This window comes from Raphanus sativus, chromosome 8, assembly GCF_000801105.2.
Source record: "Raphanus sativus cultivar WK10039 chromosome 8, ASM80110v3, whole genome shotgun sequence".
NCBI lineage: Eukaryota > Viridiplantae > Streptophyta > Magnoliopsida > Brassicales > Brassicaceae > Raphanus > Raphanus sativus.
Genome location: NC_079518.1, coordinates 7,391,518 through 7,416,763, shown reverse-complemented (window position 1 = coordinate 7,416,763; position 25,246 = coordinate 7,391,518). Strand labels below are relative to the sequence as shown.

The window sequence follows — 25,246 nt, the reverse complement described above, 5'->3', positions numbered from 1 at the left end:
ATATTTATAAACTAAAGGTCAAAGAGTTTCAAAAACCTACTTGGACCTAAAGATTTTATTACCGGCTGCTGCAGAAAATCTTCTTGATTAGATTCATGACGTAATATTAAATGTTATAGATCCTCGAAGACTAATCATATGATAAATGGTACGATGCATGTGGCAGCCAATAAGAATCCAATGCATGTTGTTAGGTTAAGAAGTTATAAGTCGATTCATTGCTGTTTCATCTTCACATGGTTTATACATCTGACGAATCTATTCACATTATCCAATAGATTTCCCTCTTCGACTTCTTAATTTTTTTTTTAATTTCTCTGTTGTCCTTTGATCAGATTTGCATCTATCAGCAAGTAAATGTTTCGACGTCATGGATGACACTAAATGTTTAAGAGTAGTATTTTTTTTTTGAACACAGAGTAGTGTTAATTAAAAACGAAAATTATAAGATCAGATAAATTATTGTTTCTAAGACAAATCCTACCGAAGTTGTGCATGTATTCATGTTATTATTCTCATGTTTACTGACATTGGTAATTTTCCCTTAACAAATTTGCAGACTGTTATACTTAATCTAAAATATCAGATGGTCTGATAAACTTTCTAAATGTAATTTAAGATTTTAGCAAAAAAAAAGAACTTTTTTAACACAACGAAAAGATGTTTTAAAGTATAAAACTATACCTCCATAACATCACACACCTCTTAAAAAAGATTGGGTATGATGTTCTATTTCTCCCTAAAAAGTATCATATATACACCAATTTCACACAGAATTTAAGCCTCATTTTATTTCCCCACATAAAAAAAATTTGAATCTTGTTTCCCCCCAGTTACCAAAGTTCAAACTCTATTTCTCTATACCATTGAATTTAATGGTTTATGTGGGTGAACCAATATTAAACCGAAATAAATCTATTTCAGACATAACTAAACCCAGTTGAAGATCCGATTTATGACTCAAAAACATTGTATTAATCCGTCCCATAGCCTAAAACTTGTTTTGCGACAAACCCTAAGAAAATCGAACTGGGGAAATCGATTTGTGGGAGAGAAAAGAGAAATTGAAAGATGAGTGATGTTTCTAGAGTTTCAAGTGGGTCAGTGTCAGTCTCACTATCAAGGTAAATGTTGTGCTGGATGGGAGGTTCGGCGGTGAATGCGGCTACATCTTCTTGAACCCAATAAGCGTTTATCTCCATCTTCTTTTTGAAGTCTGATTCATCCCTTAGAGAAGGAATCGTGTTGTCACTGACCGTTGATATTAATTTTGACCACAATCGAACTATATCTCTCCAAGTATTCAATTTTTTTGTCGCCTCTATTTTAATAGTTTATGGTCGATAAAAGCAATTGGGGATTTGGGGTTTTCTATTTTCGGATTAAACCATTTAACATTTGGGTTCTAATCGGGTTTAAATCGTGTTCTAATCGAATCTTAAATGAATAATTTTGGTTTAATCTTGATTTTGGTTGGGAAACAATGGGTTCGGTTTAATGATAAACATTAAACCGAGTTTAACCCAAGTGTAAGTGTGTTTCAGTGTATAACTTCAGCAGTATGAAGAAATAGAGTTCAAACTTCGGTAAGTAGGAAAAACAAGATTCAAACTTTTTTCTGTGCGGAAATAGAATGAAACTTAAAATTTGTGTGAAACTGATGATATATGATATTTCTTTGAGAAAAATATTGCGTCACCCCAAAAAGATTAGAAAGAAAGAAAGAAGTATCTTAAATACAAAAGAAAGAAGATCAATAGGTGACAAAAATAGAGCATGAACAATGAAACATACTAGAGGCTAACAACCAACATGTTAGCTACATCAGCCTGATATGGATACTTTATTGGCAGCCTTTGTTTCAGATAGTGGATTCTAACCAGCAAGAACCAACCCATCGCTAGATAAGATTAGTAGAGATGGTCTCTCGTAACACTGATAGCAATGCATATAGCGACACCATTCTTGTAGAGAGAAACATGTTCTAAACTATGATCCTTAAAGTAATTTAGCTCATGCAAATATAATCTCAGACAAGGATTTAAGAATTGAAGATGATGACATGATCACCATAGCCTAGCTAATATGAACTTAAAGAATAAAAAACCCATAAGTTATAACTCACAGAACTACAAATTCTTCTTTTATCCACAGTGTGATCCAAATTCTATACCCATTTGGATCAATGACACTAAAAGAGCTACTTCTAGAAGCATCAGTCAATATCCAATAACACAAGTTGGAAATTAATCAAAACCAAAGGCACAACTATAAATACATTGAGACATTGTTGTGTCTCCAACAACCAGACCACACTGTTGATCTTCTAATCCGGAAACCGACCGTTGAACTTCCAGTCCGTAAAAAGCCAAAATTTTATTGCATAACCAACCATAGCAATCTCAACAAAAGCAGAAATACACATGCTTCTCTTGAATCATGTGAGTTACAAATCGAGCACTAGATCTAGGCCATAAAAAAGATGAGAGATCATGCTGATTGTAGACATTTCTACATCACCAATCTAATAAATCGAGGAGCAACAGCATCATAACCCTTATAACTTAAGGGTTCAAGCGGATATTGTGAACAAAACCGCCATATACTACCGCTAATAGTAAGAGAGATGAGGATAACTTCACAACTAAGAGACAAAATTTTAGTAACCAACTCTAACATGTAAAAAGAAAGAAACAAAGAAAATAGAGAACAATGCCACAATGAAAGAACAAAATTGATGTGGGTAAAAAAGAGGAAGAGCTTTCCCAAACCACCGGGGAAACAGCAGATCTGTGCAAAAAACCTAGGCATCTAATATAAAATCTACAAGCATATGATTTGTGTGGATTTCAAAATGGTTCATATATCATAGAAGTTCTTCTTTTGTGCAAAGTTGTAAACCAATTGACCAATTCTTGACATTGAGCCTCTGTGTAAGAGTCAGTAATCTGTATTTTTTGTAATATTAAATTAATGAGATATTTTAAAACATAAATGCTTGTGATTTATGGCAACGCACATGGCCTAAAATTGCCATTTGCGAAAGAATTGGAATAAATTTCTAAATACAGCTAATAAATAACACTACTAGGACCAAAAGCTAAAATGATGATCCTCTTTGTCTAGTTTCACTTTTGTGCATTTTTTAAGCTTCAGAAAAAGAATAATCGATATGAAACTCACTTAATTATACAGCTCGCAATATTTTCATTTTTAAAAGAAATCTATTAGTTGAATTTATGAAACACATCTAATAGAAGGACAATTTTTGAAAAGATACTTTATAAGGAACATGCATATTTGTTTAAGAAAATTTCAGTTTATTGTTTACCACAATAAAAGAAACGATTTAAATATTTTTGCTTACAGAGAAAATTCTAAAACTTTTCAGACTCATAGCTCGTAGCGATACCGAGAGTTATGTGATGGAAAATGAAAATTTGGACATGTTAGTTAGACTAGAGTTCTTTTAAGATATAAATGTCATTTTAAGTGGTTACTATTTTGAATTTTTTTTCCGAAATTGTTCTACTTTTTTAGTGGAGGTGATTGGTAGAGCTGTAGTAAGTGATTTTATCTTAATTTTCATCCCAACCATAAAAAATATTGTCGTATGAACTTTATTTATTTTTCATTTAATTTATATAGCTACAATATATATATATATCTACATTAAAAATTTATAGACTAAATTCTACAATAAAAAGTTTACAGCTACATTCTAACCAAGCACCTCCATTTTTTTTTAACTAGGATGAGTTTCATGTAATTTCTTATAAAATTTAGTAATGAGATGATCAGAACCAACAAAACATTTTGTCAGAATTTTATTTTCCAACTAACAAATATTTTATCTGAATTTTCTTTCCCAAAAAGCATTGAACGTTATAAATCAAGTGGAAAGCTACATGTTAGCCTAATAATAACAATATGGACGACTTAAGTACTCGTGTGATCATGGGAACTACCAAAACGTGGTCCATGCATCTCTTCCTTCCCCAAATATCCTCTGTTTTACACATCTCTGGTTAAATCCTTTTCATATTTTTAATTAATATTGTCCTGGATCAACGTGATTGTAAGCTCCTAACCATGGAATCTTGTATATGCAAATCATTTTCGAGAGTTGATGAAACTTAAATATTTGAACATTCATTCACCAAATTAATTCAAAACCTATAGTCTCAATTCAAATATATTAATAAGAAAAAAAGTCGTAGGACTCAAAATAAGTAAAACCTCTGACCGAGCCAGAGGGTTCTGATTATTGGGCGGTAACTAGAGCGAACGAGAGGTATAAAAAGGGGATAACTTTTATTTTTCTCCAAAATAGAGAAATCAGAAAATTGAAATCTTCGAATCGATCTTCTTCGCGTGATCTCGCTCTCGTTCTGCGATCTACATCGATCTGTCTTCGAATATTGGGGAAGAAAAATCATGAATTGAGATGATATGTTTGGTGGGTTTGTTGTTTTTGTATCGTTTTGGTGTTGGTCGATTGTGATTGAAGAAAGTTATTAGGGTTTTATGCGCACAAAGTGCTCGATGAATTGTCCAAGTCAGTGGTGTTTATCCAAAACAAAAAGCTCTCTGTGTCCTTGTCCTTCTTGTCCTATACCTATTTGGAACCTTCCCTCCTTTTCCTCTGATTTGAGATTCGTTATTTGTGTGTCAAAGAGTCTCTTTTTGAGTTTCTTGAAAGCAGGGTCATTGTCATGTGGAGTAGAATGGGACTCTTATTATGTTTGGGAGGTTATAGTATTGTGGTCCTTGATCAGATTTACTTACTGTTAATTTTCTTTTCTTCTGTAGAGTACTTGAAAAGCATGACAGAGCTCAAGAAAGCGAGGATGGACCCGCAACATACTGGTGATTTGTTCAAGTAATTCTCATTATGCTAAGCTTCTTTTGTTACTCATAATCTGTATATTTGATTAACTGTTGTTAAACTAATTTGTCTTTGATTGTCAAAAATAGGCATCTGGAGAAGCAGAATGATTTACTCAAGGAAGCTCATAAAACCATGTCACAAGAACTCCAAAAACTCATGGTATTATGATTAAATAAACTCTTTTTTGTTAACGAGAGCTTGTGATGTAATTACAGAGTGGATATCGTTTAACTGATGGTTTTTTCGTTTTTATTTTGTTCAGGTGGAAGAACAGATGATGATGCATAAACTCTATGAGATAACGGTTACTCATCGTAAAAATGATAAGGTATGCTCTGTTTCCTGAAGAGATACACTGTCTGAACTATCGATGAAGAGAGATCTTGCTTTTACTAATAGGGCCTTGTTTTGCAGGAAATGAAGAAAAATCTAAATGTGTTGGAAGGAAAAGAAACAGTTGAAGAAGCTTCTTCTTTAGCAATTGTTCCTACTGGTGATGAAGAACATTGAACAACTCACTTTCTATAAACCAGGATAGACCGGCCTGTTTGTGATAGGTCTCTAATTGTATTAGTTTTGCAGAGAAACCGTGTCTTGTGACACTGAATTTTGATTCTTGAGCTCTCTCTTTTTACAGAGAATCTGCTACCTATGTAAATGTATAGTATATATGCAGTCTCTGATTCTATACTGAAATGGAATGGTGTCACAGAGTAACATCAGTTGCCTTCAAAAAGAGTTGAGATCATCCAATTATCTCGGTGCTCAACACATTCTTCAGCAGAAATTTTAAGAAACATAAAATTTCACAAAAATACAGAAGTCAGAAATCAGATGTTTGTCCTTAATATAAGCTTAAAGTCAACAAAGAACAACAGAGTAACTGCAAAAGGCAAATACTTTGGTCAGAAGACTTTTCTGTTCTAATTTTTTTTTAAGAAGACTGTTCTAAGAGATAAGTAGAGCTCTATCTTTAAAGAGCGGTTTGATCAGACGGGGATGGTCTTCAATCCTGCAGCTATTGGCATTCCCAAGAAACCAATGAAGATACTGAAGATCCATTGCACTAATGTAAGTGGTGTTGTGCTTGCAAATGTCCCCAAGAACTCAATGATTATGATCTGAAAGAAGACCGTTGCACCGATCACAACCACAAAGACGTAGTTGTCAAGTATCCCCTTGAACACATCGATTTCTTCCATCCCCCTCGAGCTTATCTCGTTAAACACCTGCAAGTTTTCAGACCAAAAGTCACATGTCAAGATTCAATCAAGAATTGGAAGATTATGGTTTTCTCTTTTTTCTTTTTACCTGACAGAAGACGAAACAGTTGAAGATAAGAGTGTTTAACTTGAGAGTCGAGTCAGGACCGTCGAGACCAAACACAGACTTCCCTTTGGCTTGGAGAAACCAAATGACTACGAACTGATACACAGTCTGTCCTAGAATGTTCCTCCACATGGCGTTAGCGATAAAGTTCCCTCTCCTTCCAACGGGCAACCGTTTCATCAGCTCATTATTCGGCGGCTCCGTAGCCAAAGCAAGAGCTCCAAGCGTGTCCATGATCATGTTCACCCACAGCAACTGAACAGCAGGTAAAGGAGCACTCACGGTTAAGCAAGCTGAAGAGAAGTTAACAATCAGCGCAACAACGTTAACCGTGAGTGGGAGGAAGCGTCTGTTGTTGAGAGTAGGCCTTGGGTGGGAGATGTTTTGAGTTTGGATGCGAGGAAGATTTTGGAGGAAGATTTTTGTAAAGTACCAAATTTTAAGCAAAATAATGTTCTAAAGGCCTTAAAAGTATTTTATTTAGCTAAGTATTTTTATAACACATGTCTAAATTTCTAGTAAAGTAAGATTGCGCTATGTCCAAAGATAAGATTACTTTCGGATGTATATATTCTGTAACTTCCTCGTTTTACTGTTTGGCTGCTTGTGCTTATTCTAAACAATGACCAAGACAATGGCAAAAACTCACGTTGGACCAATTTCATTGGTTCTTTCAGTCAAAAAATATTGATTTGTTATGTATTTGATTATTATATTTGTTTTGGAAAGCAATTGATTCCTTTTGCTCATCCCAGTTGAATAATGTGTTGGTGTTTTTCCCCCTGCCTCGATGATGAGCCATCTAATTTGTATTTTTATGAAAATGAATGTGGTATGTAGATTTGGGCTATTGATGGGCTTTTATTGGCGTGCCTTCCAAATGAAGGCATTTTGCGAGATTTAAGTGGGCTTTGTATTCTTACAGTAGATTTTACGGATTTTTGAACCTGACGGAGTTGTTTTGGTTATTGAGATTTTCCTCGTACGGTCTAATTATTCATCGGGCTTAAGGGCCTTTCTAATTTCGGGATCTTGTGCATATTTTTGCCTATTAGTGAAACCAACTCAAAAACATACATTCATTTTAATGTTAAAAGTTCAAAGAGCTCGAGAAAAGAAATTCTGAATCAATGTTTTTATTTGAGAAAATTGTTAAATTCTATATTTATTATTTTTCCTAATTACCAGCATATTTTTTCTTTCAAATATGATATACATGCTTTTAAACAAACATTGTTTTACCTCTCAGAGAAAATATAATAAAATTATATATATTTATAAACTCTAGAATGCCTTTTATTAATTTATATTAAATGTTTATATTTTTTAATTGCATTTTTATCAAAATATCGTGAAAGTCGGGGTTTTCAAAATGAAATTAATACTTGTTTGTTTTTTTGGTAAAAATGAAACTAATGTTTTGAATTGCAAAGTCGAATTTACAAAATCCATTAACCAGTTAACATTTTTTGAATTTTTAAATAACATGTACATATACATATTTATAAATGTTAACGATATAAAGTTGTGTAATTTTTACACAGACTGATTTTTCAAGGAATTAAGCACATACTTTTATGTCTATTGTATAAATTCGTAATAAATTACATTAATCTTATCAGCCTCAAATTGGTATGTTAGATAGAAAGCGGTGCATCTTTAGAAAAACTTTACCTGGCACTTATATACTGTACATTTTAGTGGGAACAGTCATGTCAAAATTATTATTATTGAGTTAGCTTGATTGAGTTGGTCTTGATAATGTGTGATCTTTCCACATCTTTTGCATATATGGTACGAAATGGACTACCCCATAAGTCCTTTTTACTTTTATATGATTGATGGGAGAGGGAGACCTAGATTTTTTCCGACTATGGCTAATTGGACGATAATCAAATAGTTCAACAAACAATCGTCTCATTGAACCAAAAGTAATAATCATGAATATGTTTTGTACAAATGTGTATTGATATTTGATACTATATTTTAACATATATGCTAAACAAACAAATTATTAGTGCGTGCATAGATATGATTTATATATACGTTGACAAGCAGAATTAGGGTATACATCAATGTACTTGTTTTGCCATGTCGGTTGGTGTCATCATGTATAAACTTACAACAAATGTATAGATACGCATAACCGAAATTATTTTATATATATGTGATATGAAATCAACTGAATCTTCTGAATGAAGATGGGACTTTTCCTAGAATGCAAGAACAGATTTCTAGAAATGATATAGGAAACTTAATTGAAAAACTTGATAGGTTGTGAAGAAAGGGACAGAGATGCAGAGCGTGGGGCTCCTTCTAAAGTTCTAATGATTGTAGAAGAAACTCAAGATAATTTGATCTACGAGAGATGGTGATGACTCGTGATAGGTATATCTACGACATTGTGTGTAGCGTAGGCAATAATCAATTTTTTGTATCGCATCTTTGTGTAAAACCAGTCTAGTATTTCCACAAGACGAATCTGACCAATTAGTCAGAAAATATGGAAGACTTTTGACCCCCACCACCACCGACCCCCCCCCCCCCCCCCCCAAAGAAAAAATATATGGGTGATTCTTTTTTATAAACAAAAATTGGAAAGTTATATAAACAAAAATAACCTGGTAATGTCACAAATTTTAGATGATTCATTAACCAAAAAATAGCCATGGTAACATTATAATATACAGAAAAATATCAGCATTTCGCGAGAGTAATTCTTGGATTCACCTACTAGGATGAACTTATATGTTCATTAACCGATAAGAATTTTTTTTTTCCATATTCAGTATCTTAAAAAAACAAAATATTGTAAAATTATATTATGTTTTTAAAATAAAAAGAATTAAAAAAATAATAGTAGTTGCAAAAAAAAAGATTGTCAAAACATTGAATCCGAAATCTAAAATCCTAAACCCAAACCCTTGGTAAATTCTAAACTCTTGGTAAACCCTAAACTTTGGATAGACCATAAATTTTTGGATTTAAAACAAAAATATTTTTAACACAATCAGCAAAACACTAAACTTTAAATTTTTGGGTAAATCTTAAATTCTTACATAAATTCTAAATCTTAGGATTCAGGATTTATCCAAGATTTAAAGTTTACCCAAGGATTTAGGATTTCATATTTTGTTGACGGTATTAAAATATTTTAAAAAATATTTTTGTTCGCAATTACTATTATTTTTTGTTTATTTTTCTTTTTTAGTTTTAAAAATATAATATAACTTAACAATATTTTTTTTCCTTTTTAATATATTGAATATAAAACAACTAAATCCTACATGTTCACTTTAGGGTGTAAATCCAAAAATTTCTCTTTTGCGAGTATGCATGCGGTTTTTTACTAACTAATCATTAGCTATGTGGTATTCATCATCAAAAAATAATCTTGTGATGCACGATTTTTTGGTTCGATGATTCCTTCAACTAGTAGTGGACTAGTGGTACGTAGTGGTATGTGTCAATCAAATGATACAAATCTAACGTCGAGATTTAGGAATTTAACGTCATTTAACAAAAGGCATGAGATTCGGTAGAAAAGAAAGCTCTGTATCGAGATTAACCTATGCATTAAGTGCCATTGGTTAATAAGAGGTTCGCATATGCATAGATAAAATTCTTGACGTGCCTTGAATTTAGATGTTATATCACGTACATTATACTGATTCTGTTGCATCAAGAGCATTGCATCAAGCTATTATGGATGTTACACTTGATCGTGGGTTTAGGCCCATGAATCCGTATAATCTAGGGTTTTAGATACGAAATGTTATTATATATTGTATTCGAATTAATTATAAACTTGCACTTTGTAAGCTCAATATCATCTCCAATAATAAGATATCTCTTTCCCGTAGACATAGTTTTAGGGACAAACCATGTTAAATATATGTGTCGTAGTTACATCGTTTTATTCGTCTGTTTCCGCATATATTCTTTCTCACGTCTGTCACAACAAAAATGAACAAAAAACAGAATATCTGAACAAGGTGTAATTATTATAGAAAACAGAAAATCCACAGATGGAAATCCAAAGAGGAGACATTGAAAGGTATATATGGAGTCTATACGAAAATGGCATGACTCAGTGGAGAGTGTTTTTATTTATAGCAATAGGATTGAAGAAGAAGTTGCTGTAAAACAAAGAAGCATGCTATATAGATGTCGGAGATAATGATTACACCTTGTTCAGTCAAAAAAAAAAAGATAATGATTACACCTCTTGTTGTTTATATTAGGGAATAGAACATGACATATGAGTTGGTTTCTTAATTAAGGGTAGATGTAAAAAAGTTTAAAATAGATACGAATGAAACGAGAAAATCTAAAATAGTAAGGAAGCGATAAGTGAAGAAGAGAGAAAATGTTGAGCTTTGATGATTTTGGTGCACGCCGTCAGCTTTTCTTCACGCCTGCTCCCACTCACTCACACCTATAAACATTCTCTCTCCGCTCCTAATCATTTTCGCATGTCTATGTAATTCTGTAACAATGTATATATGTACAATTATATACGTCTTTATAATAAAACTGATAGTTGACCAAAAAAATTGAATTGATAGTTCATGCCATTGTTTTGTTGGTCTATCAAAATTTGTGTTGGGATCGATGACACAGATTCAAAATATTTACGGACTACATTAGTACTTGTAGTATGCACATACTTTTAATTTATTCATAAACTGAAAACTAAAAGTGTCTAATCGATCACAAAGCCGGCAACTGACCACCACAATTCCATAAACAAAAACTGGCGGTCTAAATGCATCTCTATATCTACTCCATAGTTTATTTTATTTATAGAGTAAATGGAGCGAAAAATGTAGCAGTGAACAAAAAATAAAAGCATTAGTCCATTTATAGAATACTGTTTTTATTTTGTGGTTGCTACTCCATTTTCTAACTCCATTTACTTTATAAATTGAATAAACTATTGAGTAGTGATGAAAATGCCCTAAGAACTCCAAAGCACAAGCCGGTGGATTAACTTTTACAATCCCTAAACCTAGCACATGAGAGACAAACTTAAACAGATGAAGCAAAACAAAATAAAACCCTGACTAATCAACAAACAAGATGCGCATATACATTTTTTTTTTTTTGAACAACAGATGCGCATATACATCAAACACAAATATAACAGTAATAAATTAGTGATCTGGTACATTGCATATGGGTTAACTTAGTCGCGGGTCGTCTAATATTTTGAAACCTTTTGTGCGCTTGATTGGTTGGATTTGGTATCAGTTGGAGATAAGTAAGGACACTTTCAAACTTTTTTGCGTCTGCTGATTTATGATGCGTGTGGAGTCCTTTTATTTGTATTTTACACCACTTAGGATGGTACTTGAATAACTTTTGTTTCATGTATTTGGTCTATATTTAAACAAACATCGTAACAGACACGGCCTTTTGGGAAATTTACGCTAACTGTATAACATGTATGTCGTTTTCAATATCTAGGTGTCTAAAATCACATATTCATAAACATATTCGCGTGATGAGCGATCCTCGTAAGTACAATATTGCATGAGAGATATATTAAAAATATAGAAGAAGAAATAAAAGGGAAGGTTACTCGGGTGGATCGATACGAAAAGGAAAGAAAAGCGAAACCCACTAATAATAAGCCATTACATGATATCGACCTTCTTATTTATTTTTTTTGATAAAAGATTTTCTATTTAAAGCATGAGATCGACCTTCTTATCTTTTTCTTCTTCATTTTATAACTTTTTATTTTCTCATTTTCTTTTGTCATGGCTTTTTCTCTAGTGAAACCTCCAAAATATCTAACTTATCCATTTAATATTCCCATGTTAATAATTAAGCTATACTTTATATATCATGACATGATTGGGGAAGTGTTAAATCGTAGAACCACTAAAAATAACTATCATTTTAATGATCATCAATTGGACTATCTCCGACCTAAATCTTTTTCTTTACAATTCCCTCTAAAATATAGTAATTCTATTATAGATAAGAAAATAGAGAGATTTCATTTTTTCACTTTATTTATAGTTACTTTATTTTAGTGGGAATTATAAAGAAAAAAATAGGTTTAGGTTGGAGATACTCTAGAGCAATATAATATTAATGATAGGATACTCATTAAATATCTTATTAATATTATATTATTAATTTACATAAATTTAGGAAACTATACTAAATTTGTTAACTCTAATAATAGATATCCATAATGAAAAGAAAGAGATACACAATGTTACGAGATTGTAAAAATATTTTTAAAAGTATATAATTGAAGTTTAAAGTGTATGTATTTTTATTTTGTTAATACTAATATTGGCAAATTATAAAATAAAATGTGTCATCTTCATTAAGTTCTAAGTGAGTTCTAAACCTCTTTTCTATAAGCATTGATCTTACTTTATTTTTATTTTTCATTTATTTTTATTACACTTCTTTCTTAAGAACCTTTTTACATTTTGTTTTGGAGCTGCTCTTAGGGCTTAGGGCTATAGTAAAAACAAAAACATTTTTTATTAGCCAAAAAGAGAAAAAACATATTGTTGTTAAAAAAAACGGTCTCTTCTCTCTCTAATTATGTTTCTGCTAAACCCAATTTAGACTCAAACAATATATTAAGTCCAAAAGATAAACATGAGACAAAAATTTGATGCAAGAAAAATCCTCTTTTCATGCTCCATTATTTCTTTAATACTAATTATAAAACTCACATAAACCACCGAACCCGTTCCCACAACTCAGCTTCATCGAAGATTCACTCACTCCCACTGAGAAAGAAAAAAAAAATATATATATATATATATACACAACAACACACGATGCTGGTGCAATATACATACCAAAGTATTAATCTTAGATATTGTGGGTCTCCCATCCCTCTTCTCTGTACTCTTCATTTTGTTATTTCATATTTAAAAAAATGGACACTCTCTTTACATTGGTCAGTCTCCAACAACAACAATCCGATAGTATCATTACAAATAAATCTTCCACCACTACCGGCTCTCCACAAACGGCTTATCACTACAAGTTCCCACAAAGCGACGTCGTCGAAGAATGCTTCAACTCTTTCATGGATGAAGAAGACCTCTCCTCTTCTTCCTCTCATCACAACCATCACCTCAACAACAATCCTAGTAGCTACTACTCTCCCTTCACTACTCCCACCCAATACCATCACGCCACATCACCAACTCCTTCCTACACGGCCGCCGTAGCAGCTTCCGCCTCCTTAGCCTCACCGTACTCCTCCGGCAACCATCTTGATCCTTCTGATTTCTCCATCCCTCAAACAACTCCTTCCTTCGACTTCTCAGCCAATGCCAAGTGGGCAGACTCGATCCTCCTCGAAGCCGCACGTGCCTTTTCCGACAAAGACACCGCACGTGCGCAACAAATCCTCTGGACACTCAACGAGCTCTCTTCGCCATACGGAGACACCGAGCAGAAACTCGCTTCTTACTTCCTCAAAGCTCTCTTCAACCGCATGACCAGTTCAGGCGAACTATGCTACCGCACCATGGTAACCGCCGCGGCCACCGAGAAGACATGCTCCTTCGAATCAATGCGCAAGACCGTGCTCAAGTTCCAAGAAGTTAGCCCGTGGGCCACGTTTGGACACGTGGCGGCAAACGGAGCGATCTTGGAAGCAGTAGACGGAGAGGCAAAGATCCACATCGTTGACATAAGCTCAACGTTTTGCACTCAATGGCCGACACTTCTAGAAGCCTTAGCCACAAGATCAGACGACACCCCACACCTAAGACTAACCACAATAGTGGTCGGTAACAAATACGTCAACGATCAAACGGCGTCGCATCGGATGATGAAAGAGATAGGAAACCGAATGGAGAAATTCGCTAGGCTCATGGGAGTTCCTTTTACATTCAAAACTATTCATCACATTGGAGATTTATCAAAGTTTGATCTCAACGGGCTCGAGATTAAACCGGACGAGGTCTTGGCCGTCAACTGTGTAGGTGCCATGCGTGGGATTGCGCCTGGAGGAAACCCTAGAGACGCTGTAATATCTAACTTCCGACGGTTAAGGCCGAGGATTGTGACCGTAGTTGAAGAAGAAGCTGATCTTGTCGGAGAACAAGAAGTCTTTGATGATGAGTTCTTGAGATTGTTTGGAGAAAGTTTGCGTTGGTTTAGGGTTTGCTTTGAGTCGTTGGAAGAGAGTTTTCCGAGGACGAGCACTGGGAGGTTGGTGCTAGAGCGTGCGACGGGACGTGCGATAGTGGACTTGGTGGCTTGTGAGCCGTCGGGTTCCATGGAGAGGAGAGAGACGGCGAAGAAGTGGTCGATGAGGATGAGGAATGGAGGGTTTGATGCAGTGGGGTATAGTGATGAGGTGGCTGATGACGTCAGAGCTTTGTTGAGGAGGTATAAGGAAGGAGTTTGGTCGATGGTACAGTGTTCTGATGCTGCCGGAATATTTCTTTGTTGGAGAGATCAGCCGGTGGTTTGGGCTAGTGCGTGGAGGCCAACGTAAATGATTGATTCTTTTTATATATATTGGCACGTGTGGTGATGATTGATGATGGGTTTTGAGATTAAGAGTTACTGTACGGTGATAATGCGTTCATAATTTTAATTTTGCTTTTTTGGAATAGGACTGATTAAATTGTGAACATTGGAGAGGAGGGTGTCGAGAGTTTATAAATTCGTGATTATTAATGCTTTTTCTTGTCTTTCTGAGTTTAAAATTTGTGATAAGTGAGCATTTGATATGAATTAAGTACTATTACATTGAAAGATTGATTAACCAGATCGAGCTCATAATGGTGTATACTAATCTCTTCATATTCAATACAAGAGTACATTATTACGAATTGAGGTATATCATTATTCAATGTTTCTAATACATAATCTTTGCTGATTAAGAGAGATGGTTCAGCACTTCACTTCATGAGACAGCTACTCTGGTTGAGGAATCTCCTCGTTTTGAATTTCGTGAATGCAGCTCTAGTGGTCTGCACACCTTCTTGAAATGCATTTAACATATATTTGAACATTCATAAACATAGATAAACTTAGAACATTTGAATTTTAATAACAATCACTTTATGATACTAGTGGTAACCGGCTAATATGTTTACATGCAATACAAGTTTTTGAGACTGGTGGCAACCGGCTAATATATTTTTGCACAAGTTTATGTTTAGGAAACACTAGAGCGTATCTTAATGGTTAAAGTGGTATATTACAGTTCTAGTGGTTCACATTTCTGATGCGTGGTGTGTATTGATCAAAATAAAAATATCAACGTCTTATACACGACAATTAGTTACTCACAAAGTTATTCATTTGTCGTTCTTGTGAAGTGTATAGCATTTATTTACATTGGCTTTTTAATAATGCATCATTCGACTTGCTTTGTAGAAGTGATAAAGGGAACAGTCTTTTATTTGATTTCATATAAAATATTTAATATTATGTCTTCAATGGATTACACATGCATATACCTAAGACTGTGGCACCCCTTACCATCATGTTTTTATTTAGAAAACAGCTCATAAAGAGTAAATAATTGAAATAATAGTTAATCCATTGATACCAATCCTTTACCTAATAGCCTTTTGAATTTGAGAACAAAATAAAAATATGAAAAAGTAGTGTGGGTACTGCTTTTGAGATATGTGGCTAGTTTTACTACAACTCTCCCCTGCATCTTTTGATGAGGCTTTTGCCTCCCCCATGTTAGTACTGGTAGTCTGGTACGATTTCTTTAGATTCGCTTTCTAAGCTAATCTTTTAAAAATCTAGCATCTTTTGGTTTGTTTTCGTGTTTAAAAAGTCATGCAAAAGCAGACTAATACAATAAAAATCTACTTGTTGGGCCATTTTTGCTTTAACTAGAATCAAAAACTTGTTGGGTCCCTTTGTTCCACGACTTGACCATTAGATGCACTTTATTGGTAAGTTTCTCAAATAGAAGTTTTAACTAAAAAATATCATTATTTAACATTAACTTAATTATTTTTAATAAAATAAACCAATTGAAAAGAGACATGTGGTATCACAAATTTTTAAGGGCATCTAGTATCACTTTTAAAATACTTTTCATTGTCTTTCTCTTAATTTTTTTTATTGTTAAGATACTCAATGAGTATCAATTGATGGAGTTGCTCTTAGACACATACACATGACACATCTAAAGTTATAGGGAATATCCCAATAATTAATCTCATTATGTAAAGGTTAATTTTGAAGGTCATTTTAATGTATTTCATTTTTCTTTTTGTATTATATGAGTCTCTGATACGTCGAGTCTTGTAAAAAATAGAAATTTAATGTTAACGAAGGGAGAAATGTGTTATGATAACATGATAGAAATAAGTAGCCTCTAAGCTTTCATGTTTGTGGGACAACATGGTTTTAATTACTGTCATTTTCAGTCGCATGTAATTTTGGTGGTTCTATAACACATTATCAAACAACCATAAGAAAAAGTATATATTACATGCAGTTAAATACGTCAACAAAACAGTTTGTAAGTTAAGTTATAATTAGCTTTTAAATTTGACTACAACATATTTTGATGTAACAACAACATGGCATAAACAATATTGATATTGACGCCTAATTAAATCACACCATAAAATAATAAGGTGAGGATTAGTTACCTCATTGTCCCTTATAGAAGAAAGTTTGAAATCAAGGGTCCTTGTCTATGCATATGCATCACGTATTAATTTCATGTCAAACCATTTTTTGGTAAAACATATTGATTATATATTATTAATTTCATGTTAAACATATTGATTATATACTTTGAGCAAAAAAGAAAAGAAAAGCATTTTGATTATTAATAATTATCACAATATGACTTCATATATGGCGCAAAACATACAAGAAGTTTTATTTCTTCTTCTTCTCAGGTTTGCAAATTGCAAGAGTTTTCTTCAGCCTTTTCAAATTGTTTCGGTTTGCTGGCTCCGTTACTGCTCTTTTTTTCTATTTGACAGATTTTGTCGTCTCCATGGGTCTCATTAAATGGGCCACAAGCAGCCCACTCAATTTAAGGACAAAAAAAACTGTAACACCGGAGATCAGAGCGTTCACGCAGCTGGGTTTGGAAAAAGCCAAGGAACTTGTTGAGAAAGCTCCTGTTGTTGTGAAGACAGGTCTCATCAAGAAAGATGCTGAGAAGATTATTGAGAAAGCTCCTGTTGTTGTGAAGACAGGTCTCACCAACAAGTGAACTCTTTTGACTCTAACCTTCAAGCCTTCAAGGAAAGCAAAACAAACAGTGTCAGTTAAAATGGTGATAAACAGGATCAAGACCAATGTTTCCAGACCCAGCAGCAGCCAGTTAAGAAAGATAACGGTTTAAACGGCTTAGTCTTTCCTCACCACCAATAGTAAAACCTTGCTCACCAGACCACAATCCACATCCAATGTCAAATCCGACACCATCTGAAAGATCAGTGTGTGGTTTCTGTTTCCCCAAAATGCTGTTCTCCCGTTAGGAGAAGTAAACCTCACTTTGGCGGCAAAGAAGTTACACCTACATCAATCATGTAGGCGACTACCATCACCATGCCTACGGATACTGAAACCGGAAGGTCCAGGAGATGTTTTGACCTCAAGAATCACTGATCTAGCTCCAGAAGCCTGCAAAAACGATGCATACGTTAACTCTTTAACGCCCCATCTATGCAGCCTCGCGTCCTGCAACTCAAACATGATACACCTTTCCTCTTCTAGTATAGAATCTAACGTCGTGACAAAACTAGAGGCAAGGTATATTTTTGTGTTACATAAAAGTGTTTTTTTAAGTTTGTAAGTTTTTTTTTTTTTGTAACTGAGATTTGTAAATATGGTAAGTTTTTTTTGTAACTGAGATTTTTAATTTGTAAGTTTTTGACCAAAGAAAAAGAAGAATTGTAGGGTCTAGGCAATTTTTTAATCTAAATATGGTTGCATTTTTTTCCACATAGTCAAATCCGAAATTGCTATTGGTTGGTAAGTAATGATATCTCATATCACATAAATAACAATATATTTCACGTGGACGGCTTGTTTGTTATACTGCATAAAATTGATCAAGTTGATTCTAGAATATTTCTGTTTAACGCATTAAGAACTCTAAATCAATTAAATATTGAGAACACATACGTTGAAAATTTCCACTTTATTCGCTTATGACTAGAAATAAACAAAACTCACGAAAAAACAATGTTCTCAAAAGTCAAACGTTAATAAGAGTCAAAAACCAAAGGCTTGACCCCGCATTGAAAATGTTGCACATGAATCATGATATATATGGTGTCCAGAACACTCAAACTTCACATCCAGAAATTTTGCTTAATCTCCTAAGCTTTTAAAAACAATAATCACACTTATATGGAAGATACATCACAGGCGTTTATGTCTCAGAGTTACCTTAATCCTCAAGAAACCACTGCACAGACAACAAAAGATTATCTAGCTTCACTTCATTCGACCAGAAAGCAACCTTCAAAGCCATTGAAGAGACCTATATCATCGCCTTTGAATCCCATGCATCCACACGTTTACAGAGTCGAGCCAGTAAACTTCAAAGAGTTGGTTCAACGGCTGACCGGTGCACCTGAGCACGAGCCTTTGGCTAACCCGTTCAAGAGTTTGGATGCTGCTGCAAAGGAGAGTTCTCCATCATTCGCGTTTGATCTATCATCGTCATCTTGGGGAGATTTATCACTTCGGAATCCTGCAAATATCTCCAGATGGTAGCTTATATTTCTTTTTCTTTTCTCTGAAGAAAAAAACATTTTTTTACTCTTGCAGATGCTTCCTTTGATTGTAATGTAACAACATAGAAAAATTATAAATTATTAATAAAAATGATCGTTCAAAAAAATATCAATAAAGAAAATATATGTTTTTCTTTTTACTAAGAGTTTTCAAATTAAAACTTAAAAGATTACAAGGTCTTATAGCTAGTTACGCCCTTGTGAGCCAGCCTATCCATAGATCATGCACCCTCAGAAAATTGATCTAGGTCCGTTTGAACATGTGATCTACTTCTGAATTATCAAAAAAACAAACAACTTGTAGAAGAATGGTGAAATGAATTTAAAATATCTACCATTTTAATGTTCAGAAGACATCTTCCATTTATATTGATCAGAGTTTCTGTATTTATAAAAAAAAAATATGTGGGAATAATTTTAAACTTTCTTATTAAAGAAAATAGAACCGAATCGATATATATCCTATTATTTCGAAGTGATTTTTTGCATTTAAATTCTTACTTTAAAAGTAGAGTGGTTAATTTCATTTATGCTCTTAATGAATAAAATATATAAATGATCTAAAGGAAAAACAAATTTTTTTTTTGATAATATAAGTGATTAAAGTTAATAATAATAAGAATTATCCAAAATCTAATAATACATTTTAAAATAAAAAGATAATTCATATATATATATATATATATATAGTGTTTTATCCAAAAATATATTTAATAAAAAATAAAAATTGGAAACAGAAACACATAACTAAACTGTAATCAGCTAAAATTATTAATTTTATTTAATTGAAAAGATAACATTGAGGGATTTCTAAGATTTATTTACAAATGATGCATATAGTATACAAAAAGCTTTAAAATTTATAATAAGTAAAAAAATTCAAGTAAAAAAATAAATATAAGTTATCATTATAGTCTTTTAGTTTTTTTTGGCTAAGTACGTTAATATCATTGGAAATGAAAAAGGATTTTACAACATAGTTATCCTAAGTCAATGCATCCAGGGAAAATAAATAAAACAAAGAAGCATTATGAGATTACAAAATAGAGTTGAATCTTCTGATTAGGGAAGCCAAAGAGCTAAGAGGTTTTTGAAGAGCCTCTTATTCCTTCGTCCGAGGATGATACAACGTGTGTCTCGATCAATCAGTCTGAAAATAGAAGATGCTAGAAAGAAGTGGTTATTATTTAGAAGGTTGTTTCTTTGCCGCAAAATGTGAAAGATGGTGACTTGTGCTACTGGCTGATGAAAGCTGGCTGTGTAGGACTTAGTCTTTCCATGACATAGCTCCAAATCTCTGCGCTAAATCCAAAAGACAGCAATAGATGCTCTCTAGTCTCAACTCCAAACAAGCACGTTGTACATGCAGTTGTTGTTTGCAATCCCAATATGCGATCTTAGTTCTAGTGGGAAGCCTATCAAAGTAAGCAACCTACATGTTAAAAGCATAGTTAGGGACATTACCCTTGAACCAAATTAGATCGTGCCAAGATGCGATAGAAAGTCTCAACGCATCCCATGTTTTCGCTGAAGAGAAGTGGTTGTTTGGATCATTGTTAACCACCCAGTGATTCCGGTCTTCGAGATGACTCAGGGAAGGCAAAAGGTATTAAGGTGAGGTGAGTGTGGAGAGCTACCTCGTTGTCAAAGCGTGGAGGAGGCAGGGACCATCCCACCATTGTGCAAGCATCGGCGACAGAAGCGTTTCATTAACTCGCAGCCTTCGACAACCGTCGTTACCCAGAGCGTTTATCAATGGGCCAAGGGGAGTCCATGTATCATGCCAAAAGCTTGTACTCCTTACATTAGATATCTCAGTGATAATGAATCTGCAACCCGACGGTCTGATCTTAAGTAGCGATTTCCAGACCCATGAATCAGTTAGAAATGGTTCAACGGCCCATAAGCTTAGTCTTCTCAGTTTGTGATGATGCTTTCATTTAGCCCACATGGAAGCACTGTCAGAGAAAATATTCCAGATATATCCTAAGCAAAGAGTTTTATTCCATATCAATATACTCCTCAGACCCAATCCCCCTTCCGCCTCAGGGAGACAAACAGATGACCATGCAACCTTCGCATAGCATCTTTGAGTGATGTTTCCGGACCACAAAAATCTAGAGCAAAGAGATTCAATTTGTCTTATGCAACCTTTGAGCAGAAAGAAGGTAGATGACCAGAACTTTATTTTTCCTGCAATAACAGTGGCCAGCAACTGAGTTCTTCCAGCAAAAGTAAGGAATTCAGTACCCCACGAAGTGAAGCGCTGTTTCAAGCTAGCAATAAAGGGTTCATATTCTGATATTTTCAGCTTCCTAGACATGACTGGGAGACCAAGATAGCGAATAGGCAGGGAACCAACCGTGAAACCATAACTGATCATAGCGTTGGATTCAACTTGGTTCACACCTGAATTGCTAGTTAGTAATACATATATTAATAAGTAATATATGTGTACATAACAGGTAAAATGCCTATTTCAACCTGTACTTTATCCATCGTCCATATTTCTATACTGAACTACTTTTTTTTTTTTTGTGCAACTTCTATACTGAACTACAAAAATACAACATGAACTTAAGTGTTGTACATTTTTTCCCAAACTTTATAATAATGCATATTTCATACTGAATTAAGTAAAAATTTAAAAATATTACATGAACTTTCAAAATTATGCTTATATATATTGATCGTCAAATGTGTTATTTAAGCATTAATTTATCAAATAGCATTGCTTTGATAAATTTTCTAAAATTTAAACATATTAAATAAACTCTCAAAATCGTATTTATATATTTATATATTCACCTTAAAAAATGTTAGTCATATGTTAATTTATCAAATGATATCATTTTGGATAATTTTTGTAAAATTAATAATTATTTTTGGAAGGATCGAACTCTCATACTGATAGAAAAGTAAGAGCATATTAATTGCTATACTGAAGTATTTTTTGTATAAATTTGTCTGTTTAAGTCTTATTGTTAATCAAATAAATGATATCAATTCTTTATCGTTTTAGTTTTATCAAATAAATATATCATTATTTATTTTTAAATTAACTTTAAAAATCATTATTTTTTGAATTTAAACTAATTATTATTAATTTGAATATTTACTTTATACTATTACTAAAAACTGAAATTTATTGTAAAAATTAAGACTTTTGTGTTGTTTTGCCTTTAGATCAAAGCTACTTTGATAAATTCTATAAAATTTCAAATTTAAAAATTAAAAATACTATATAATTCTCAGAATCGTGTGTATATATATATATTGACCATCAGAAGTACAAAAACAGTATTTTAATTTTTAAAATACTATTCCGCGTAACATTTATTTGATTAACAATAAGATTTAATATCAGTTAATGTTGACAAATTTATACAAAAAAATACTTTAGTCTAGCAGTTAATATGCTCTTACTTGTCCATTAGTACGAGAGTTCGATCTTTCCAAAAAGTAATTATTAATTTAGAAAAATTATCCAAAATGATGTCATTTGATAAATTAGATGACTAATATCTTTTACGGTCAATATATACAAATACAATTTTAAGAATTCATGTAGTATTCTTAATTTTTTGCTTAGTTCAGTATGAATATGCACTATTATAATTAGTTTGGAATGAAAAATGTATAACGCTTAAATTTCATGTAGTATTTTAGAGCTTTTATATAGTACGGTATAGAATACACACTATTCGGGAATGAATAAGCACAAAGAGTAAAATACATGTTGAAATAGGGACTTTACCCTGTACATAACATGTAGCAATAAACTAGCTCTTCCGTTAGAAAAATTAATTGAATTATTTAACGATACACATATAACATGTTCGAAATTAACAACAGCTAGGATAACTAACCTAAGGGTTATTATTCTTCTGTGTATAGATATAATCAAGATGAGCCGTCAATGTCCTTTTCATCAAGCAATCTTCGTTGTCGTCTTTCTCGCAGCTCTCATCGGTCACTTCATGTAGTTTTAATTCTATCATTTCCTGAATGTAATCAAAATAAATTATAATTGAAGAAGAATTATATGATTGCGTATAAAATCTACTAATAGCATGGGTACTTATGACTAACCAGGCTACGTATGTCGGCCGGAGAGATAGTGATGGAGGCGAAGTCGGCCGGTTCAGGGCGGGCCATGCACGTTAACGAGGCGGTGCAAAGGAGCAGAGCTATTATGAGCAAAGTAGAGATATTTTCCATTTTGTAATTAATTGTTGGATATTGACACATTAATCACCAAATACCTTTATATATAGACTAGAGTCAATCTTGGTCAACTGTTTCTTTAATCTAGCTAGTCTTTATCTTTTTTTTTGTGGTCGAAGCTAGTCTTTATCTTAAGAACAAAAATGGACTGTTTGTTCTTATCTTTTTTTTTTTTGGTAAAATGTTAAGAATTCTTATCTTCTCAATGTTCTTATCTTTCTCCCAAACACGTTATATATATATATATATATATATATATATATATATATATCTTCTTCTTTCTTATCTTATTTTTTTTGTTACCAGCATGTATAAAAGGAATATCAAAAATGTTACGTGAGGCACTGAGGTAAAAGAAAAACGAATAATAAAAACAAGCTATCTTTTTCTTTTTACTGAACTAAAACAAGCTATCGCACGCCCCTTCTCAGAAAAAAAGAAGCTATCGCAATATTAACTTTATACACTGCATGCATGCATGCAAATCAAATCTGCGAACCATCGTTAATTAGTTCATCACTTCTCAGCCCATAGAAAACTTTGTGAATCCTGTAAGCCCGATAAAACTTAGATCCATCCTCAAGTATATATGTTTCATGTTTGAAGAGCACCTAAGCGCTAAAATTCTCTTTGATTAACCTTATTTGAAGGTTTAAGGGTTTTAAATGGTTTCTTGATGATTTAAGCAAAAAATATGGTTTCTTGATGTAAAAGAAAAGCTCACGTTGATTTAAGTTGTAGTCACAATTACAGAGCCAAGAAAATCTAAGTTAGATCTGACCAGTGAAACACAACAGAACAAATAGAAGAGCAATGCACCAATAAACGAATAAAAAGGCTTAAATAAAAAATCAAATATTTTTTTCTTTTTGAACGGCTAAATCAAATATTATATATTAGAAAAACAAACTTCACACAATGAAAGTAATGAAAATTTATCAGTTACAAAAAAAAATAATGAAAATTTGGAAGTAAACAACTTTAAAAAAAAAAACTATAAAATGTACTACTTAAAAGAAAATATTACATAAACCACGAATTAGTAGTCGGATAGTGGGATAGTACATAACGTCTCGTAGTGATTATAAGGATGGTGGATTCGAATCTGTTATCCTCAGATTACTCTAACATGTGGTCAGGTAACATGAGTATCTAACTCTCCTTACAAGCAGTGGCCAGACACTTAGATATTAGTCTGTTGGCCGGTCTCGGTCTGCCGCCGGATATCCGAACACCAAAATGAAAAATAGAAAAGATTACAGATGCATATATTATAATTTTATTTTCGTTTTTTATTATTACACTCACAAATACAAGAGTGATCCACTAAAGGCCTTTTAAGCATACCTCTCGATATTAGAAACAGCCCGTTAAACGGTTAAAGGAGAGACAAGATCCAATAAATTAAAAGGGTGATGAATCTTTCACAACCAAGTTCCACAATGAGCTAAGCAACCATATATAAACAGCGAGCACTACCTATTACATCTTTTGACGTTTCCTCAAAACAAAATTTCATTAAAAATTTTACAAACCATCGTTAAACAACAACGGTGCACAGAAGAAAAGGCTATATGAACAACAATTAGATAATATTATCAAACTTGTATTCAGTTCGGAAAAGATGACACAACAAAATGGATATGAAAACAAGTATTGACTGTGTCTTACCGTAATTTTAGTTAGTAAGATTACAATTCTCAAGGATATTCATCTTTGTAATTAATTTATTTAACTCCACACGCAACAAAACTTTCTATATATACGAACTATAAATATGGACTGCAGAATTTGAAGACCAGGTCCGTTTGTGGATAGATTTGAACAAATGACCCAACCTGTCCACCATAAATTAAAACATTGATTGAAAATTTTATAAATATCAATAACGCAGGATAAGGAATAAAGAAAAAATGAATGGCTGTCATATTCAGTACATTCTATATTCTAACTCTTGGCTATTTTTATTATGATCCCTGGGGTGAACTTATGAATTCACCTCTTTCCTTATTGCAATCATATTACCATAAATATTAATGTCATATAAATAAATAAATCA

General features: G+C 33.1%; 5 protein-coding genes across 6 annotated transcripts; 3 read left to right on the top strand and 2 right to left on the bottom strand.

The window, feature by feature from the left end:
• The first annotated feature begins 4,306 nt into the window (after positions 1-4,306).
• LOC108821299 (uncharacterized) lies at positions 4,307-5,587 on the top strand. Of its 2 annotated transcripts, XM_056991532.1 has the most exons (5): positions 4,307-4,459; positions 4,813-4,882; positions 4,978-5,050; positions 5,154-5,219; positions 5,306-5,587. In XM_056991532.1, the coding sequence occupies exons 1-5, from the start codon at positions 4,453-4,455 to the stop codon at positions 5,399-5,401; spliced, it is 312 nt and encodes a 103-aa protein (XP_056847512.1). In that variant the 5' UTR covers positions 4,307-4,452; the 3' UTR covers positions 5,402-5,587. The 2 variants fall into 2 exon arrangements, with proteins under 2 accessions (XP_056847512.1, XP_018449847.2); XM_018594345.2 differs by having other exon boundaries at positions 4,326-4,882.
• A 110-nt stretch (positions 5,588-5,697) lies between these two features.
• Positions 5,698-6,885, bottom strand: LOC108819850 (calcium-transporting ATPase 2, plasma membrane-type-like). The gene is made up of 3 exons (XM_018592873.2): positions 6,814-6,885; positions 6,203-6,676; positions 5,698-6,120 (listed from the first exon to the last, which is right to left on the bottom strand). The coding sequence occupies exons 1-3, from the start codon at positions 6,883-6,885 to the stop codon at positions 5,881-5,883; spliced, it is 786 nt and encodes a 261-aa protein (XP_018448375.1). The 3' UTR covers positions 5,698-5,880.
• Positions 6,886-12,951: 6,066 nt separating this feature from the next.
• LOC108822030 (protein SHORT-ROOT) lies at positions 12,952-14,899 on the top strand. Its single transcript, XM_018595041.2, has one exon. The coding sequence runs from the start codon at positions 13,137-13,139 to the stop codon at positions 14,712-14,714; it is 1,578 nt and encodes a 525-aa protein (XP_018450543.1). The 5' UTR covers positions 12,952-13,136; the 3' UTR covers positions 14,715-14,899.
• Positions 14,900-18,505: 3,606 nt separating this feature from the next.
• Positions 18,506-19,100, top strand: LOC108821314 (VQ motif-containing protein 29). The gene has a single exon (XM_018594357.2). The coding sequence runs from the start codon at positions 18,572-18,574 to the stop codon at positions 18,938-18,940; it is 369 nt and encodes a 122-aa protein (XP_018449859.1). The 5' UTR covers positions 18,506-18,571; the 3' UTR covers positions 18,941-19,100.
• A 930-nt stretch (positions 19,101-20,030) lies between these two features.
• Positions 20,031-23,289, bottom strand: LOC108819849 (putative phytosulfokines 4). Its single transcript, XM_018592872.2, has 3 exons — positions 23,053-23,289; positions 22,830-22,964; positions 20,031-21,153 (listed from the first exon to the last, which is right to left on the bottom strand). Exons 1-2 carry the CDS (start codon positions 23,209-23,211, stop codon positions 22,830-22,832), a joined length of 294 nt encoding a protein of 97 aa, XP_018448374.2. The 5' UTR covers positions 23,212-23,289; the 3' UTR covers positions 20,031-21,153.
• Positions 23,290-25,246: the final 1,957 nt, after the last annotated feature.